Here is a 20136-nt window from a genome sequence, read left to right as displayed (position 1 = left end):
GATATTTCTAGCTGTATAGGTGAAGAGTTGCTTTGGGAGAATTAATTCTCACTTAGGTTCTCTCTTTTCTGAAGCAGGAAAGCAGCCCACTTCTCTCCAAGGGGTTGCACTAGTGAGTAAGAGGGTTGTTCCTTCCTTGAGCAGTAAGCTCCGGCTTTTCTGTGTTCCTCCTAGCAGTGACTGCTCTGGGGAGGGTTCTTACTTCACCTTTAGAATATGGCTTAAAGCTGGCTTAGCAGTGATGGGGGGAGATCTTACTTTTCTCCATGGAAATAAGTAGCTACCCTGTGGTGTCCCAAGTCTCCTTTCTGGGTCACAGAATGAGAGTTCCTCATTTGGATGGTTTTCTCTCTCTCTCCATCCCCTTTCCTTCTAAAACTCTGCCTCCCTCCTCTGCACTCATTTGAATTTCAATATGTGACGAATTGCTGCTAGCAGGCCAACAGAGGAAGGTGCAGCGGGCAGCCTTGTGTAGGTGTTGCGAGGGGTGGGTCTCGATATCGGGTTGAAAATCCCTTTTCCCATCGCTACGTTTCAAGCAGGTACTGTTAACTTCTGCAGCCTGGCTCTCTGTAGGCGGCAGTCGGTTCAAGGGGGGAATCGTTTTTCAAAAAGTTACATTATGGAAAACCCCAGGACACACACACATTGCTGCTGGTTTCCTTTTGGATGGCGGCATCAGAGTAGCAGAACCATTTTGATTTGGGTTTTCGTAGCCATGGAGACAGAGCGTGTTGGTTGTTTTTCCTAGCATGCCAGGACAAAGGATTTGGAAGTAGGCGTTGAGCACGATGGCCCGAGATGGGGAAATCCCACTCAAATATTTAGAGTCTTTGCGTGTGAAAACTGTCAACTTCATCCCTAATGAAGAAGCCTTCCAACACCTTGGTCTGATGATTGAATTCAAATTGCTTTTCAGGAGACACTATCCTTATTTGCTTGGAGAAGCTGATCAGCACAAATCTCCTTAAAATGCCTGGAACACTTTCTTTGGCTGCTAGATAGATAGCCATGCTTTGACTTTGGAGGTTTTATAACAAAAAACCACACTCTTTTACTGATGTATAGTGCTAATGGTGAGAGGATATGCCAGCTGGCGGTGCACCAGTTGTGGAAAGCAGCTTAAATAGCGGAAGCAACGACCATTATTAGGTGGATTTACCAAAGTAAGAGTAAAAAACAGATTAAGTTGATCTTTAGCGAAAACAACATGTGGCTAACAGCCCGGTCCCTAACACATGAACTTGGAAATAAGGGATTTTGGTACACCAAGAAGTGGGCTGTAAGTAGTCCACTGGAGTTTAAATGTTTAGGGAAATAGTGTGTGTGTGTGTCTGTCTCATTAGCCATATTCAGGTCAGTTTGCGCCTAAAAACAAACCATCCAAATTTTGTAGGCTTTAATATTGGTAGCAGACAGTCAAAACTGAGACAGCAAAACAGCAAAACAGAACACTTGACCTCCCTGGAAGGGTTCCTTGTGTTCAGGGATGGGAAATAGGTGACCTTCCAGATGTTGTACAATGTTAACTCCTGTCAGCCCTAGTTATTGTTGTTATTGTGTGTCTCCAAGTCACTTATGGCGACCCTATCACAATATTTTCTTGGCAAGATTCCTCAGAGGTGAGATAGCATTGTTATCCTCAGAGGCTGAGAGAGTATGACTTGCCCAAAGTCACCCAGTGGGGTTTTTTTATGCTCAAGCAGGGAACGTATTCCAATGTTCAAACCATTACACCACGTTGGCTCTTACCAGCCCTAGGCCACGTTGCAAATGGTGGCTGTGGGTTACTTGCAAGGCCTGCTCCAGAAACTTGAGCGGTTTTATAGAATTGCAGTACAGTTCCAGGGAAAGAGAACGAGTCTCTTGGTGCCTTTCAAAAAGCAACGCTTGGCTTCCAAATAATTTTCCTTCGCCTCCTTGCTAGGTCCAGCTGCGCTTTGCCAGAAGCATATCCTTCACCTCCTGCCAGGCATGAGCAGCGACAGCGACATTGAATGCGACACAGATAATGAAGAGCAGGAGGATGCAGAAACAGCCACTGCCACTCCGGACATCTTCAGCCAAGGTTTCCAGACCCAGCCTTCAAGTGAGGGTAAGAGAGCAGTTTTTTGGCAGCTGCAAGGCCTTGAAAAAGTCCCTGCGCCTAGACTTTGGATGTTCTTTCTTCCTTTCCATAGCTTTGCGTCCTTCTGGTTTCATAATGGTGCCTCTGTGCCCCATTCCTCAGAAGTGTATGGGAGTTGCACCCTTGTATATTCTATGCAGAGCTTGTTTTTAAAACACTGGCCTCTTGCTGTTCCTAGCTGTGAGAAGCATAGGACCTCATGCCTTCAGGAGTCAGTGAAAATTGTGTTGGCCGCAGTTCTTCACACTAACTTTGGCATCCTGGCATAGTTGCCATGGCAGCTACGCAGGCTGGTCTGTTAGCTCTCTTTCACAGAAACATTCTCTCTTTCATATAAAAGGTCCCCAATGTTGGCAATGAAACCTGAATGGACTTGGTAGTGTGGAAAGCACTTTCCTCAGGACTCTTTTCCTAATTCGCAAGGATGCTTGCCAATAGGTGAACCTTGTTCTGTTGTGCAGGGTTCCTGGAAACACACATGTAGCAGTGTGCCAGAAATGGCACCACACAGCATCCTTGCACTCACACATTTCCTTCTTCACACATTCAGGAAGGCTGGCGTGAGAAGCTGCTCACAAACTCCTTCATCTTAGTATGCCAAGGGATCTTGTAGCACCTTTGAGACTAACTGAAAGATATTAGTAGGAAGTAGGCTCAAGTCTACAAAAGCTCATGCCACCAGTTTCTTGCTTTCAGTTAGTCTCAAAGGTGCTGCAAGATCTCTTTGCGTACTGATTTTCCAGACTAGGCATGGTTGTGTCTTTGGATCTTTTGTCTTCTTATACTGTGTAAAATTCCATCTTTCTCTTTTGATTCTATTTCTAAAATAAAAACATGGTGTTTTTCTAAATCTCACCTTTTGCTTTTAGCCTTAGACTTGTGTACCGTTTTCCCAGAGGGTGACCAAATAGGCCCTGAAGACCCTTCCTTTGCCACTGGAAAGGACAGCACCAGGTAAATGCCAAAAATAAGTTCTGTTGAGTTGATCTTTTTAATGTGACTTGGCTTCATTGGGATAAGACATCTTTGATATACTCTAAGCACACTCAGCTGAACCTCTGAGGATTTGGGATCTATGGACTGAAAGAACTATCAGAGACACTGCCTTTCAGATAATAGCAAATTGCTGCCAAATGACTCTTAGTAGCACCTGGAGATGTGTAGGCTTTCCTACCTCTTCTGTGTAGAGGAGTGAGGATACTTTGACGGTGCAACTCTGGCTCACATGATCAGGGCATCTTTTGAGCTCTTCTCTGTTGTTGTCCTAATGTCCTTCCTCCATGGAGATGGATGCTCGAATCACTGCGATATAGACCTATTTAATGTTAAAAGGGCCCATTTTCAGGATGCCTGAAGGAGCAGTCCACCACCATTGAGTTGGGGGCAAATGGCTTACGTGTTGTAAATGGCTTAGAGAGTGCTTACGTTCACTATGAAGTGTCATAGAAATGTAAATGCTATTACTAAATGCTGTTATTCCTTCTATTGGATTGATCACTGATGGAGGTACCTGGTTGCTTTTTTGTGGATTGTTTTAACCTTGGGCTCTTTGAAGAGTTTTGGGGCCTGCAGATGCACCGACATGTTATCTTTTCTCTCTACTCCTCCTCTCAGCCTCCCTATTTCTCCTGACAAATGACCCTCTCTTTCTGTCTGCTCTTTCTCCCTTTGCCCCAGGTAAAGCATTTGGTGGTGAGGGCTGCCTGAGCTTGGATTAGCTTTCCTTGAGCCTGTCTGTCAGAAGTGGCGTGGTGCAGCATCACAGGGTCTGGCTTAATTCACCTGCATTATTTCTGGCGATGCCTTATGCACACCCTTTCCCTGAAAACCAAGCTGTTCCACTTCTCCGATTGTGTGTCATCTGCACCCCATGTGTGTGTTTCTCAAAGGTGCTGTTCTGAAGAGATTGAGGGATGGAAGAAGGGACACACACACACACACCCCTCCACTCCCTGCTGCTGTTACTTTGAAATGATGTGAATTGACACTAAAGCCGTTGTACTCCCGAGTCCTAAGCTACTTAACGGTGAAATGTTGCTCTGGAAGAGCTGCTCTTTTCCTTCCTTTACTCCCCTCCGCCTTTTCCCCCCCGTTGAAAAAATACTTGTTGCCAAACTTCATCCCCCCCCCCCCTTTCTTTCTGCCATTGTGCATTGCATTTTTGCTGCTAAAGGTTGTTCTGTGAAGTTATGCTGAATTTGGCTGTTCTTTTTCAAAGCACGAGTTAACTGTATAAATGTTAGTTGGGTGTTTCCTCTGGAACGTGGCGTCCTCCCCAGAAGGATTCGCCTGTCAGTGTCGATGCCGAACTGCTGTAAAAATTCTCAATCCTTCCGAGGACAATGGTTTGCACTCTTTTAATGAATAAAGTGGAATTGGAAATGGCTGTGCTTGTTGTGCGGTTTTCAGTTGCGGATGTTGAGCTGAAAAGCAAAGCCTGGGGAAGAGGGGGAATGTAAGATTTTATATTCAGCAAGACTGGCTTCTTCTCTATTCTCTCTTCATATCCCATGTGAGAACTGTGTTTATTTCCTTTACTCTTGTTAGTTTAAATTGTGTCGCACATTGGTATCCAATCCTCACTAGTTTACAGTCTTGGGTTTCCTTTATTTTTATGGACAGCTCTCATATTTATCTTTGGGCACATTTAAAAATGTAGATCTACCTCATTTAATGAAGTAGACATGTTCCTGGGCATGGCCTCTAAACAAACCAATTGGTACCAGAGGCAGAAATTGTGTAGAAAAGGAAAACGGTAGGTTTCGACACCACAAAACAGAGGAGCGCTTCGAAAGGTTTCAGCAGGCGTTTCATCCAAAACTACCACTATGGACACGTGACACGAAACAACCGCATCAGGTAAGTCTTGCGTAAGTAAGCAAAAACTGTTTTATGCTTCTAGAGATTGCTTGAATTTTCCCCAAATACGTGCTGTGGTTATTTTTCTTTCACCGACCTCCACTTTATAAGGGAAAGCTGGTGGGCTAGCCTAGTCTGCTTTTCTCTTTGCTATTCACACATGCTCAGAACGAGATTCTGGCGGCAACTGCTGTTTACTTTGCCTATTGCAGAAAGGCACACCCGGCTTTAGCAGGATCAGCTAAGGCAGAAACTCATTCCTTCCCAGGTCAAATATGACTGCACTGTTTACTGCAGACAACCTGCTATATAACCAGGCACCAAAGGTCTGCATTTCTCAGCCCTCCTTCACCCTCCCTCCCGATGCTGCTAAAAAGCATCCATCTAGACAAAGGATAAGGAGGAAAGGGGGCTCCATAGGTGTAAAAAGACTTCGTAAGAAGGAGCTTCTTTGTCAGAGGCTTTGTTATCAGTGTGAGCCAACAAACTGTCCAAGCATATGTCAATATGGCTTTCTCCATACCACCTTTTTATCTTCCTCCCTTTTCAACTACTCCTTGACAGTCCCCAACAACAGATGCCATTTTGAATTCTTGGGGGTGCTGATGGTTTGGATTCGTCTCCTTTTTCCCTACAACAAATACAACAATGTTTGTTGTATTTGTGCTAACCTTGGGAGCCTGCTGGGGTTTTTGCTCCGAGACCTGGAAACTGAATTCAAGATGACACCTTCCTCGCCTAACTACCATGTAAGAAACGTTTCATGCATAACGTGTGGTCATTTTCCTTTGAAATAAGCAGACGAGGGAGTAATGTTTGCTGTTTTATTAAGATATTGGTAAAAGTTGAACATAGTCCTTACCTCTTGTGAACAGCTTTAATAAATAAAATATGGCTAATACATGATTCCTACTGAACTTAATGAGCTATAGGAACAAAGTTGTCAACAGGTCCCAACACAGTAGTAAAGTCATTTAGATTAAACTGACCCATTTCTTTAGTTGTAACGACAGCGTATGTATCTTTCGACAAGAGCTCAATAACACACTTGGCATTCTTAGGAATGTGCCATTTTAATGTTTCAGTAATAAGGATGAATCTCAGCTGGATTTTTCCCCCCCAAGTTAGCCTTGTTCTGACTCTTTCTACTTCTAGGAGGGAAAACGCACCAGCAAGGGAAAGTAAAACAAGTTAGCTTCATGTTGTTAGACCCAGCCTTGTGTGCGACACTTTTACGACACTAGAGTGTTCTCTATACTGGCAGCTATAGTAAGTTAGTGTTTTGTGTAATGTAAGAATGACTTAATCGGTCACTTGCGTGTATCGCTCAGTGTTGCTTACACAAAGGAAGGCTTTGCAAAACCTAACTGTATCCTGTTAAACAGTTTATGTTGTAGAAGAGAGGGACACAGCCCTAACATACAGGCATGACCACAGCTCTAGTTCCTCTCTTTCTGCAAGTGAGTTGTACTTGCCAGAGCTGTAACACAGTTCTAGGTGGGCTGGGGGAAGGCCTGCGTGAACTATAGCTCTCGCTTGGAAGGGTGAATCTATTCTGCATAGTTGCTTTTCTAGCTTAGATGGCTGTCAAAGGGAGGGAAAGCACTGTGCCTCTATGGAGGTTACAGCGGAATACTTATAACAGGTAGCACAAATGCGATAGATGCAAATGTTATAAACTGGAAAGGTATGCGCAACTTTCGGGAGCTAGTAGCAGCGAGGAGGAGGAAAGAGGCTCTGCCAAAAGAGAAGAGGAGTGTTCTCTCCTTTTTGGGGCTCTTTTGGTCTTTTTTGAATCAAAGGAGGAGTCTCTCCTTCCTCCTCTGCCCCTTTGCTTTCAGGGTACAAAGGTATGCATCTCCATCTTCTCAGGTGACAAGGACAATTGATGGCACTTCAATTAAAAAAAAATACATTGGTTAGCGCAACTGGAATGGAGTAATGGCTTCCTACTTGGCTTTTCCATTCACCGCCACCACTGCCATCATTCTGTATCAAAGTTGGAGAGGGATTGATGGAAACTCATAGTGAACAGACTCTGGAGCCGTCTCAGAAAAAGGCCGCCAAAACTCTTTGCCCTCATTGCTGATACTTGCGGAGCTAATGCAGGTGGTGTGGACGCAAGGGATGCTTCTGCTCTTTATTGGAAAGGTTTTTTTGTTATGCAGATGTCACCACTATTAATTACACAGATTTACAAAACACTTTTACAGACAAGAACATTAAGATAATAAATACAGTTAGATGCCTCTTCTTCTTCTTCGTTTGTACATTCTCACCAGCTTAGAGGATCAAAAGTACAAGATACAGAACATTAAGATATTGTTAATTTTAACGGGGGGAGCTTTATTGCTTACATCAGCAAGCAGCAAATAAGGGCACAGGAGTTTGAACCGAAGAGAGAACTACTTCCTATCACTGGTGGCGCTGAGAAAAAGCACGGCGTGTCACAAAGCACTGCTTTATTTTTGCCAGGTGTGTAAGATTGAGCGGCGTATATCGGACCAAGAACAACTACTTTTAAATATGTATTCTACCGTGGGCTGAAGAGTTGCCTCACAAATGGATCCTACACACTCAACCACGATGTAATGGGAGAGGAAATGGACACTTGCAGTGTGTTGACAATAACAGTTTGTACGGGACCACACTAGGAACAGATGACAGATTCCTTTGCAGAAGGATCACAAGGTGAGCAGCAGATCATCCAGGGGTATAAATCTACATACAGGGAATGAGACTTTGAATTTCTTAAACAAGAGAGAATACTCTTGAGTGCCTGGACTTTGGGAAGGTTTTTAGGAAGATGGTCAAAGGCTGGTGGCAGTCTAGAGTTTTGATGTCTTCAAGAATTGTGCCTTTTTGGTAGAAGCACAGCTACGGGGAAAAACGCGGCTTGTGGAGTCCCCTATCTACCGGTATGAAACGTTTTCAAATAAGGGAGCGCAGAGAGAGAGAGTCTGACTCCGTGCCACAGCTTGGGAAAGTTACTTTGTTGGACTACGGCTGTCACAACTCCACACGCAACATGGCCAGCAGACGGAGGGTTCTGGGTTGTGGTCCAACACAAATTACTTACCCAGACTCTACTTTAGGCAGCTACTGCTTTACTTGGTGATACTCAATTTGGAACACAGCACACCTAAGGTGACAAATGGGAAAAGCTCTATGGTCCCTTAAGTTTTGTCCCCTGCTCCCTCAGCGTGAGCAAAGCTGAGGGTTCAGCTTCCTTTCCTTGCATACTTCAAGTCGTTTAACAAATGTGAGGCAGTTACATTCAGTGTAAGAAAACTTCAATTCCGAAGCATGTCCTAATTAGCTGTATTATTCCCAATCCATCAGTAAATTTATCAAAGTTACATTAATTAGTAATATTATTCCGCCAGAAGGAAATCCTCTTGGCATTGTAGGATTTAATTATCTGTTTAAAGCTGAATGTCTTTTAGGATAATTCGAGCAAAGGTTAGTGATGCGCAGGCCTCTCTGAACGGGTTTGCTTTACTCTTGTGGCCTACTAGCTGGTTATCTAATGCTGAGATTTGTTCGGTGAGTTAGTGTTTTGCTCCTTAGGATGAAGGACAGAGACAGGGAGGCAATTCTCACACTTACCCTTCCCTTGCAGTGCTACACTTCTGGATTCGCTGCTCCTTTTGCTGTGGTTGCTCCGAAAGGCTGCCTGCCACAGGCTTTCCGCATATTTACATTCCCACAAGGCTCTCAGCATCTCTACTCGCTCAGCTTTGTATTCTTAAGGTCTCTTGAGACCAGACCATAAAGTGCACTGAGCAGCTGAGCAAAAAACAAACCCTACTCTAGCACTGTATGTAGTCCCTAGGAATGTTAAGATTCGAACTGATGGCCAAAGGTGTGAGCTTCAGGCCTTCAGGCTCCATCAATTCCCAGGTCAGCGTATTCCTACCTTGGTTAGCTTTGATCGATCGTATTGACACCTGAGATAAGAGGGATTATGGGGGAGAAGAAAGTGGTGGAAAGAATTAAGCATTACTATTATTAGATGCAAACAATGCTTAACGTTATTACTTTTCCAGTTTAAAAGACTAAAAGGTCACTAAGCACCAAAATCATAACCATCGTAATAAAAAATACACTCGAGCCGATTTGAATTTCAGTGTCATTTCGGGTTTAGCCACAGGACATGATCTGTTTAAAAACTAGAAAAAGATAGTATTCCTTCATGGTTATTGGGTTTTTTTTGCTATGTCACAGAGGGAAAACATAGGGAAAGGTTTAGTACACACCTTGATCTGAGTCTAACTGGATATACAAGAAGGGCCAGCTTAGATTAAACCCTCATATGGCTTTTTAAATAACATACCTGCAAAGCTCCCTGGTTTCCCCCATTAAATCTTTCAGGACCCTGCCTCCCCATGCAAACCGGACGGTTTTGCCTTCCTGCTTCTGTCCCTTCCCACCCCACCCCACCTACAAAAACTGAAAAGGCTTTTTTAAAACAGGCTCTTTCTGAAAATATTGCTCTGCAGACTCACCTCAGACAGGTTTCACCTTAGGGTTTTTTTTTTGCATCGCTCTTTTAAAAATAGCACTTTTCCTATCCAAGTCCAATGAGTCCATAACAGTTTCCAGTTCCAGTGGGCAAATGAGAAGCTACAGCTACATACATAACATGTACGGGAGGGAAGAGAATGAACATGTTTTTGTGGCGTTGCTTAGTGTGACTGGTGCTCCAGCCCTTAGGTTTTACTTTTTGAGATTGAAATGATTTTCTTTTATTATTCCTAGGATCTATTTACACGAGGGGAGCATTCCACCATCGCGTGGTTTGGAAATGCTCCCTCTTGGTTACTTCTCATTCTGTGAATGTCTAACCTAACTATTTGGAGAAGCCAGGAGGGGGGATATGAAGGAGCATTGTTATTCTTTACAGCTCCAGAGCAGCCATGGGTCTGGTAAACAGTGACTGTGCCTCGGCGTCAGGAGAATACTCTCACCGCGACCCTGGCGGCCGCAACTAGAGAAGCCTTTCCAGAGGCGGCTTCTTATCAACTTATTTCTACGGCCATTCATGCTGCCGCTAGGGGAGCACAGGGCTAATCCTTCCATGCGGGAAAGCGGCCTGCGCTCAAAGAGGAGCGTGTGGAGTTTTGGCTTGAGTCTGGCGAGCTGCTGCCACCGCTTCGTGTTGCAGAAATGGAAGTGAGAGAAAATGGAAGCTCTTCTCCCCCAGGATGTGAACCCTTCACCTTCAAGCCCAAGAGAAGTTGGAGATGCGCTCACCACCGCCGTGCAGACGTGAGCGGTTGGGAAGCCAAAACTAACCGGCGAGGACTGGAGACTCCTTTGACCTTCTTCGAGAGATGCACCGTTGGTCACTGTCTCGCTCTCTGCCAATACACCGTGGCCCAGGGTTGCTCTCTTTGGTACACCGGCACTCGACCCTTGATCTGGGAACAGGCGTTTGGCACTCTGCTGTTTTCTGGCTTCCGTTTTCCTCGGGTCTAAACAGCCTGGGTCTTCCAATATGTCAATCCGGGAGCCTGTGCTCAAAGTAGTTCTGTCTGTGAAAGAATCCACTCTCCCATCGTATCCTAGATCAGCAGGTGCTGAGACCTGGTGCTGAGGCCATGGCCTCTTGCAGTCACCGTGATTTTCTTTGTCATCACCGTTGTCCTCTTGCCCGCCTTGGAAAGAATTCTCTGTCCACTCGGACTGCTCGCTAATGCTCACCGACGTATTCATGTCCCTGAGAAAGACCACAATGACAGTGATGTTGTCGCTGGAGCCGGCGTCTCGTGCCGATGCCACCAGCTTGTGGGCCACCATACTGCTGTCGCCGTTGTTTTCTTTCAGGTGGTCGGCCACCACTTTCACTGCTTCGTCGGGGTTCACCGTGTCGTAGAAACCATCGCAGGCTAAAATGAGGTAGTCTTCCGATCCATCCAGCACTGTGGAAGCGGAGTCTGCATCTCCACAGATGTATGGCTTGTGCTCAGCATCCCCTAAAGCAATTGGATAAAGAAAGACAAAGAAAGTTAAGTCCACTTCCAAATGGGGAAAAACAGCGAAATCCTTTTACTTCATTAGGACAGTAAAGATTGTTGGAAGCATGAGGACCATGCCTTCACTCCTGGGGACAAAAGATCTGACCACTATGACGTCTCTTGTCTCTCTCTCTCTCTAACTTTGACTGGCCCCATCACGGCCCTTGCTTTCACTAGTATGAAAACCTGACAGTGTACCATCAGGGGTAAGTTTCATTTAAAAGACCTAAAACATATTGGCCCTAATGTACTTTATCTGAAATCCCATAATTTCCAAGACGTTGACTGTAAATGTAAAGGCCAGAAAGGAAAAATGGAACAATTGGGGGAAATGTTGGAATGAGCAGAATGTTTTGAAATGAGAAGCTTTTACTCAGGATGCCAGGAACTGGACAGCATGAAGATTTATCTGTAACAGTCTAATAAGTTAAGAAATGGCAACTTCTTAAGTATACAGCGTTGACACTGGGATCCAAAATGCATTTCTGCACCTACCAAGTGCTGGGCCTTCACTGCTTCTCATAATATACCACTGAAGCATTCGGTACCTTCGGTTTTGAGTTAACAACTATGGTAAATAACTATTTATTTGTACAAGTACCACAACTATGAGCTACTATTCAGCCTGCAAAATGGATACTTCTGGCATTGCTTTGGGCAGGCAACTCCAAACGTATGGCCCTTTGGCTCCTTCAATCCCTGTTTTGGGTTCTCAAACTCAAGCCAAGCTCCTACGTTGTTTTAGTGTAGCAGAATTACATGACGCAATCCCTACACTGAATACCAACATAGTGCCAAGTCTATAAGTGAATGGCCAAAGAGCATGTCTGACAACCCACTGTACAGTTGCAGTGCACAATGTGCATGCAAATCTGTGTACTTTAATAACATAGCTTGCACCTCCATGTGTCACTAAGAAGATGCCAACCTTAGTGTGTTAACTTATATTCCTTTGATAGCTTCCACTGTACCTGTTGTGTGATATACTTTTATCATCTTCACCCATTCCATCTGTGCCCTTGTTTTAGGTGCTCTTTTTTCTAATTTCGCCAACTCTCCATAAATTTCTTTGAGTCCAGAACTGCTCCTAGATCTGGCAGTGTCACAGGTTTGTAATATAGGCACATAAAGCCTGCTCTTTTGATTTCAGTCCCCTTCCTAGACATTGTTCCTCAATGCAGTCTTTGCCTTGTGGACATTTCCACCGAAACTTCCCTGGGAAAACCAGAAGGCTAATAAGGAAGAGGAGATGTGGAAGGAAATTTCTTTACTACTAGATTTCTTACCAATGGCTCTGGAGACAGACAGGCTTCCGTTGACTCGCCAAGCCCCAAACCAGACCACGCAACCTCCAAGGGCCTCGATACGCTTCTTCTCATCCTAAAGCACAAGGTAACACACAAGCTGGTCAAAATCTTTGCTCCTAAAGCAGTGTTAAGCACATCAGTGACAGACCTTGCTGTGTAGCTGGAGGTTTAAGGTCTGTCTGAATGAGCCCAAGTTAGAAGTAATGACCATCACTCCCATTTTCTGGGTGTTTCTCTGCAATCTCAAACAAGTTCTTACCTCTCTGTCAGGTTTATGAGGCTTCATCAGTTCCACAGCTTGGCCTCTTCTTACCAGCATCACCTGAGAGTCTCCTAGCCAAGCCACATATAACATGTTCCCCCGGATGAAGGTCACAACGCCTGTCGTCCCACACCGCAAGCTCTGGAGAAAAAACAAGAACGCTCATCTTAACACAGGCCAGAAGAAGTGGACCAAGTGTTGAGGGTATTTCAAACACAGCTCAACTAAGCAGGCAGCTGCAACCAGGAATAAAAAGCAACTAGTTGATTTTCTTGCTGTCAGGATTCACTTTAAAATCAGCATCAATAGTAAAACAGATTTTACCAAGTTGCTCCAAATCACCAAGGCTTCGTTCTAAGCTATACTCCAAGTATGAGGAATACCATATTTTAAATTATTTTTTACTTATTTATTTGATTTATAGTATGCCTTTCACCCAAACTGGGACTCGGAATGACTTATTATTTATGAGATTTATAGACGGCTTTTTTCATACAATGGGATTCAGGACAGCCAATATAAGCCTAAATCCAAAAGCTCATGTAAAAATGTCAGAACTCCACAGCAACTCTTTGTTTTCTCTGCCCCATAATATACTGATGCTTGTGCACCTCTCTGGCTGCCTTCTGCACAAAGCGTTCATCCGTCACTCGGAAGGCTTTGCAGAGCGCCTCTGCAGGGTCATGCTGGAACATCTCTTGGTGCACAAGGTTGACGTGGAGGTGAATGGACGCATAGATGGCAGCATCTACTCCTCCGTGGCCGTCAAATACGGCAAAATAGGCCTGTTCCTCTTGATCCTGCCAAGAGAAGCATGTGGAAATGAGAATAGCCAGATAGGAACACTCTCAGACAGTCAGCTTTAGAGAGTGAGGGAGCATTTAAATGCAGAGAGCAGAAGCTGCTCCGGATACAGAACTATCTGACTGATGACCATTCATGAAGCAGAGTTCTGGAGGACTAGTGATGGAAACATAGGAACTGGGGAAGTGGCTGCCTCAGGTATGCTGTTTAGGGGCAGTTCTCCAGCTTAGTATCATCAGCTACTTCCATCTTAGTAGGCTTATCTACAGGTCCAGCAATTACGGCATTCTCTTGCCAAAAACATACCAGGCTCACTTGGCTCCTGTCCTAGCCAGAATTCGGCTTGTGCGCCCAAGCCACCCACTGTGAGCTCTCCCCCTTTCCAAGGGCTTTGTACCTCAAGGTTGAAGAGCGTGTTGAAATCCGGAATACAGACGTGCTTGTCCTCCATCTTGCGGCGCATGTTCTTAATGGCATGGATGGATGTTTCATAGTAACGGTGGAGCTTTTGCTGGAGAGGGAAATCCTTCACCCAAGCGCAGCACATGTCATGGAGTTTGGTGAACACTGTGCGGGCCAGCTTCTCCGTCTCTACATCTACAAAAGTCAAGGAAAAAATATTTGAACAGAGTAAACCTTCATCTGATGTGATGGGATGCTAATTTATTTATTTATTTCAACCTTTCTCCCACAATGGAGACCTAATGCAACCTTCTTAAGCCTCTGCATTCCTTGAAGTCTTTTGTCACCTACAGAGACCATTGTGAGTTCTTATAGACAAGTTTAAGGGACGTTTTTATGTGGTTGGATGTTATGTACCCATAACTTTTGCTTCAAGTCTAATAATTCTGGTTGCTCGAGCTTTACAATGACACTATAAGCTCAGTGATGTTAATCACTAAATATCTGTACTGTTTAATTTTCCAATTTTTGTTTTTGCTCACCTGCTACACCATTTTGGATGTCTAGGCTTCAGGAAACCTTCTGGCCATCTCTGGATCTTACAGAACCTGACTAAAAGCTGCCTCCTGGAATTTTTCGATCCTGAAGCAAACTAAGTCTTATCAGGTACAGAGAGAGAATTGGTGTACTTTCTTGGTAGCTCTCTAGCATGACACCTCTCAATGTGTGTACCACTTGTTTCCTTCTAGTCACATGCTAGCACCCACCCAACATGACAACAGGCCATAGTAATTATTCTGACATCAAAAGTCCTCCAAGTGACAGCACGGGGATGTACCGACTCTTCCGGAGTAGGCAGAAAGGAGTGACAACATTGAAACCTCACATTTAGCATACGCATTTCCTCCCATCGGAGCTGGAGTGGGATTTTCTGAAGTGCACAAAGCTGACGGAAAGGGAAAGCTTTGCAATCAAAGGAAGGCCCTGACAGAAGGTGCCCATTTGCTGTGCTCATCCTCTAACTGCAGCCCTCCTGTGGATAACACACAGGGCTGGCATCATCAATAATTACTACTTTGGATAGTTGTTTGAAAGAATCCTTCGCGGCCTATCCACCCCCATGCAGCTGTAGGTTACTCATCAATCCTGAACGCTGCAATGTCGAGCAAGGGCTGAGTCAGCTGTCATCTGTCAGTGCCATCATCCACCATTTCCTCTCCTGCTCCCCGCATCCAGGAATCATCGGGGCTGGAAGTGCCGCTTAATGACATCTGTTACAGTAAGAGACCCTGCCCAGCCAATTTCCCTCCACAATGCTGGTGCATTAACTGGGAATTTCTTCAGGAGCCGGCGGGGGCAGAAACTCGCCACCCATTTCTGTTATGTGCCAGTAATCCAAATACTACAGGTCATTCTTTGGTGGGTGAAGTAGTCATAGACTGGAAATAAATTCCATAAACTGTTTTATATTCTGGCTGTAAAGTCACAAGGAGCACCAAACACATAATTATGATGTCCTTTCATTCTCATCTTCCAAAAATGGCACCAGCACTAGGACCAACTCAATGAGCAAGTCTGAAAAGAGCCAGTGTTGTTGAAGAAATGGGGTCTTTGCATCTTGGCCACTAGATGTAGACTGAGATCCTACGTCTTGTGGATCATTTAGCTACATCTCCCTATGCTACCTACACAAAATGCTGGCTGCTGCAAAGACATCATTTGCAGGCTGTGCCTAGGACACCCAAAATTCCCTGGAGTTGCTTGCTGCAGCATATACGGCTACAGGAAAATTGCCAGATCCTTCCACTATCCACAAGACGGAAAGAGACATGTTGGTGGGGCTATATTGCTTACAAGGTGGAAATTTTGGTTGCTACACAGAGCAGAATTTGGAGCTCCACGATGGCCAAAAAATGAGCTGCGATGGAGTAATTCAGTACAAAAGTGTTTGTGTTCTCAGAAAAGAAAAGGGCTTCCTTAGAAGTCGAAAATGACTTGAAGGCACACAACAACAGCAATCCTATCTTTCTTCCAATGAAGTCAAATGGGCAAAAAAGACTCTCTTCCTTCCCTTATATCCTTCCTTATATCCTTGAAACAACCCCACTGTGAGGTAGCATCAGGCTGAGAAAACAAGTGTGTAAGTCACCCAGCGAGTATTCAGTGGGGGAAAAGAACCATTTCTTGCAAATACTTCTGCATTTCCAGCTTGAAAACATTAGGCAGATGCTTGTTTTCAGGACAGAAGTGAGAACACAAAGCTAAAGCAGTGGTTTGCTTTAACGTCGCCAAAGAAGCTTGGAACCAGCTGGGATTTAAACTGCAGGTCACCCAGCCCCACATCTTAACTGCTAGCCCATGGTGGCTTTCATGTTTAAGAAGACTCTGCTACCGCCACCTGGCACCGTGTGGTGGGCAATGACCCGTGTGCTCAGGCCACTCGCTGCCACGTCAGCGTGTTTTGGCTCTGCGCATTAAGACTTTCCAAGTTGGGCTGCTTCCTCGAGTAATTCTGTGGTAGATGATTAGTCTGAAAAATGTCAACATTTCCTTGGAGACTGTCAAATATTTATGCGCATTTCGGAGATCTCAATTTGGAACTAATGAGGGCTGCTCAGCCAGAACAATGACAAATCTGCTTCATTCACCTGCATGGGATGTGAAAAGCAGCGACGCCTACAAACAAGGAGCGAGCGTGTAGGCCGAGCCGTTTCTTAGCCTGGTGCCTTGAAAACACCTCACGAATCGGCTTTTAATATTTTCAGCAAAAGCCAGGGAAGGAAGGATGACGATATATATATATATTCCCCCCTCTGGCCGAACAACAAACGGCCTGTCAGCTTGTTCTGGGAGCTGCTATCTTTCATCGTAATGAGCATTTGGGGGGAGCCATAACTGAGTCAGCAGAAGCTCGAACAATACATGCAGCCTTGAGCGGGGAAATGGAAAGTTTTGCTGCATCATAAATACACACAAGCCTTAGGGGGAGTTTCTTTCTGCTTTTTAATATTTGACCTTTTCAAATATTTTGGAGGTGGAGGAGAGGGACTGAAGTCACCAAGAAAGCGGCAAACGACCAGCAAAACTAGCCAATGTTCTAGAAGCTGCATTACTCCAACTCCATTACTCCTCACTCCAACCCATGGACATGCTAGCTAAGCACAACAGGAGTTGGGCTCTGGCAACATCTGGAAGCCTTACAGGTCTAAAGAAAAGCTCTATACTCCCTCATCGACAGCAGGGTCCAGTTGTGTGTGCAAAATGAAGACACAGGGAACCCTTCTGAATCCTCCCCTAAGAGGGTCATGCTACCTGCTGCAAAAACAAACGAACATCTATCCAAGGAGAGATGAGAAATTCCACTTGTAAAATATGCTTATGTGCTCTACTGAAGGACAGGCTGAATGACACTCCTTCAATGCATCAAAGTATACAAGGGCTGGGGAGAGAAAAGGTCGACATTCGCCCCACTGATTCTCAGGATTTGCACAAGAATTCTTGAGATCTCTTTTGGGAGGGATCCAAGGAGCAATAAATAATAATAATAATAATAATAATAATAATAATAATAATAATTTTATTTTTATACCGCCCTTCTTACAATCAGGGCGGTGTACAGCATATCAAACAATAACAAATCACAAATACAATAAACACAATTAAAACCCCCATTAAAACCCATTCTGGCCAGCTTACCACTGCTGTCAGAGGGGGGGAGACTAGTTGGAACTTATATCAGGGAATGCTAACTGGAACAGGAAGGTCTTTAAATCCTTCCTGAACTGGGCTAGGGAGGTGGCCGAGCGGAGCTCTATGGGCAGCGTGTTCCAGAGGGTCGGGGCCAAGATGGTAAACGTCCTCCTCAACGTGGAGGCTAATCTAGCCCCTGGGACCCTCAATAGTTGCTGCCCAGATGTTCTGAGGGTGCGGGGCGGATTGTATGGGGAGAGACGGTCCTCTAGGTATCCTGGGCCCAAGCCATGCAGGGCTTTATAGGTTATAACCAACACCTTGTATTGCGCCCGGAAGCGGATAGGCAGCCAATGCAGATCTTTAAGTACAGGTGTTATATGACTGGCCCTGGATGTACCAGTGACCAGTCTGGCTGCCATATTCTGTACCATTTGTAGCTTCCGGGTATGGTACAAGGGTTGCCCCATGTAGAGCGCATTGCAGAAGTCCAATCGAGAGGTTACCAGAGCATGTACTACCATTTCAAGGTCCCTCTGGCCCAGGTATGGGCGCAGCTGGCGGATAAGCCGAAGCTGATAACAGGTGCTCCTGACCGTCACATCCACCTGAGATGTAAGGTGTAGCGACGAGTCAAGGAGCACCCCCAGACTGCGTACCGAGTCCTTCATGGGAAGCGTGATCCCGTTCAGGACAGTTGGAACCACTGCCATACCCAGGCCAGGAGAACCTATCACGAGCACCTCTGTTTTCTCTGGATTCAGACTGAGTCGGTTTTCCCTCATCCAGCCCATTACTGATTCCAGGCAGGCCACGAGAGGAGAGATGCCATCCTCGGTCACTGCATCAGTCGGAGACATAGAGAAGACTATTTGGGTGTCATCAGCGTACTGATAACCCCGCGCCCCATGTCTCCGGATGATCTCTCCCAGCGGTTTCATGTAAATGTTAAATAGCATGGGAGACAGAATGGCTCCTTGAGGGACCCCAGTTTTAAGGGCCCTCTCGTCGGAGCACACGTCTCCCAGCTGCACCATCTGGAACCTCCCAGAGAGGTAGGACCGGAACCACTGGAGCGCAGTGCCCCCGATTCCCACCTCTGCCAGGTGCCCCAGAAGGATACCATGGTCTATGGTATCGAAAGCCGCTGAGATGTCCAAGAGCACCAACAGGGACACGCTTCCCCTGTCGATGCCCAGACGGAGATCATCGACCAAGGCGACCATGGCCGTCTCAACCCCGTAACCCGCCCAAAAACCATTTTGAAATGGTAAGCACCCCAACCATAAAATCTCTAAGTGCTGCTTTTTCTAGGGTATTTGAAGGTCCTGGGACTGGCTGACAAGACAAACAGTTACGCGCCATTTTAGAGAGGCACTTACGTATGATGCCATCTGGGCTGTCTGAATGCTTGGGCAAGTAGTGGGCTGAGAGATCGCTCTGCAGGACTTCGTCCGCTGTCGCCCGGGCTAAAGCAGCCGCCAGGAGGGAAGGGCAGTTGCTGGAAGGAAGGAAGGAAGGAAACAGGAAAAGTCATTTTTCAGCTAGTAGGTACCCTATGCAAGTGAACCGAGTGAGATGTAATGGAATGCTATGAGTAGTATAGTTCTCTTACTCTCTGTTTAAAACCCAAATAGCGGGATCTTAAAGACACGCACATGCTCTCTCTCTCTCTCTCTCTCTTGGCTGTTTTACCTATCTCAACAGGTACCATAAAATGAGCTTGAGAACCAGATCACAAGAACATTATTTTTCCTTTTACTGACACTACCAGACCAGAGACAGTGGAGTGTGGTGGCCAAGAGTCCCAAGTTGTTCCTGATTCAAAACCTCCCCAGCCATAAACGCATCACCCTTCTCGGTGATGTGGAAAAAGTAATACAGAGCTATTGTAAAGACTGAAGTTATAGCAATATAGTTAGCCTCCAAATGGAGGCTCATGCATATTCAAGCCTTATAGGCTTGAATGGGGCGTGGACGCCATTGGAAATAGTGAGGTTGCCCCTCCACAGATATTCAAGGGCGCAGATCCCAGATTTGCGAGTTAGGAAGGGCGATTGTATATATCTTTGGATTTTACATTTATCGTGGCTTTACTCCAGGGTAAACCCTGGTATTGGCCATTGTTATCCTCTCTGCATAGGTTTGGGCTTACAGCTACTGAAAAGATACTTGCCTTTTACTACAGGCTCAACAGTGTGCTCTCACTGTTTCAAGAGACAATGGGTTATTTCTTACCCATTGTCTTGCAGCCTAAAGAAATGCCCTCCAGGAACACTCCCATGGAAAACAAAACTGATGTTGTGTGTTCATAGTACTGTAATACTATAATAGTACTGTAAAGTAGTGTAATACTGTGATAGTACTATAAATGTCTTAGAGCTGATTTGGAACATCCCTTCTTCCTGAAAGTTGGAAGCTGTTCTGTATTTTCTTGGGTAGCAAGAGTTTGATGTTTGTGCCCAGAACTTTGGAAGGTGCCTTATATACAAAGATTGCTGGTCCCATTTGGATCAATGTTGTTCATATTTACCAGCAATGACTCTTCTCCAGGGTTTTCAACAGTGGTCTATTTGGGGCTGCTGGGGACAAACCTCAGGACCCTCTGCAGGCAAAGCAAGTTCTCTGCCAGTCCCTGTATAGAGCCACTTTCCTCAGTCCTGC

At 45.3% G+C, this 20136-nt stretch overlaps 2 protein-coding genes across 7 annotated transcripts in view; one reads left to right on the top strand and one right to left on the bottom strand.

Moving 5' to 3' along the window:
* The window catches only part of TRIM37 (tripartite motif containing 37), a 35519-nt gene extending 31005 nt beyond the window's left edge, over positions 1-4514 (top strand). For 3 of the 5 annotated variants that reach the window (XM_089494064.1, XM_089494066.1, XM_089494063.1), the window contains 3 exons: positions 1928-2095; positions 2998-3082; positions 3806-4514. In XM_089494064.1, the coding sequence (XP_089350190.1) occupies positions 1928-2095; positions 2998-3082; positions 3806-3809 (257 nt within the window). In that variant the 3' untranslated portion in view covers positions 3810-4514. Of the gene's footprint in view, positions 1-1927; positions 2096-2997; positions 3087-3805 lie in introns of those variants that run through there. The other 2 variants (XM_089494067.1, XM_089494065.1) reach the window with 1 other exon arrangement.
* A 1302-nt stretch (positions 4515-5816) lies between these two features.
* The window catches only part of PPM1E (protein phosphatase, Mg2+/Mn2+ dependent 1E), a 69366-nt gene continuing 55046 nt past the window's right edge, over positions 5817-20136 (bottom strand). Inside the window, exons 2-7 of one of the 2 annotated variants that reach the window (XM_089494143.1) lie at positions 18855-18973; positions 13778-13977; positions 13188-13376; positions 12574-12717; positions 12294-12387; positions 5817-10965 (exon numbers count right to left, since the gene is read on the bottom strand). In XM_089494143.1, coding sequence (XP_089350269.1) covers positions 9881-10965; positions 12294-12387; positions 12574-12717; positions 13188-13376; positions 13778-13977; positions 18855-18973 — 1831 coding nt within the window. In that variant the 3' untranslated portion in view covers positions 5817-9880. The remainder of the gene's footprint in view (positions 10966-12293; positions 12388-12573; positions 12718-13187; positions 13377-13777; positions 13978-18854; positions 18974-20136) is intronic. The other variant, XM_089494145.1, reaches the window with a different exon arrangement.

This window comes from Sceloporus occidentalis, unplaced genomic scaffold, assembly GCF_023333645.1.
Source record: "Sceloporus occidentalis isolate IW3139 unplaced genomic scaffold, rSceOcc1.0.p SCAF_69, whole genome shotgun sequence".
Taxonomy (NCBI): domain Eukaryota; kingdom Metazoa; phylum Chordata; class Lepidosauria; order Squamata; family Phrynosomatidae; genus Sceloporus; species Sceloporus occidentalis.
The sequence above is the reverse complement of the archived record's forward strand: the minus strand, read 5'-3'. Positions and strand labels throughout refer to the sequence as shown.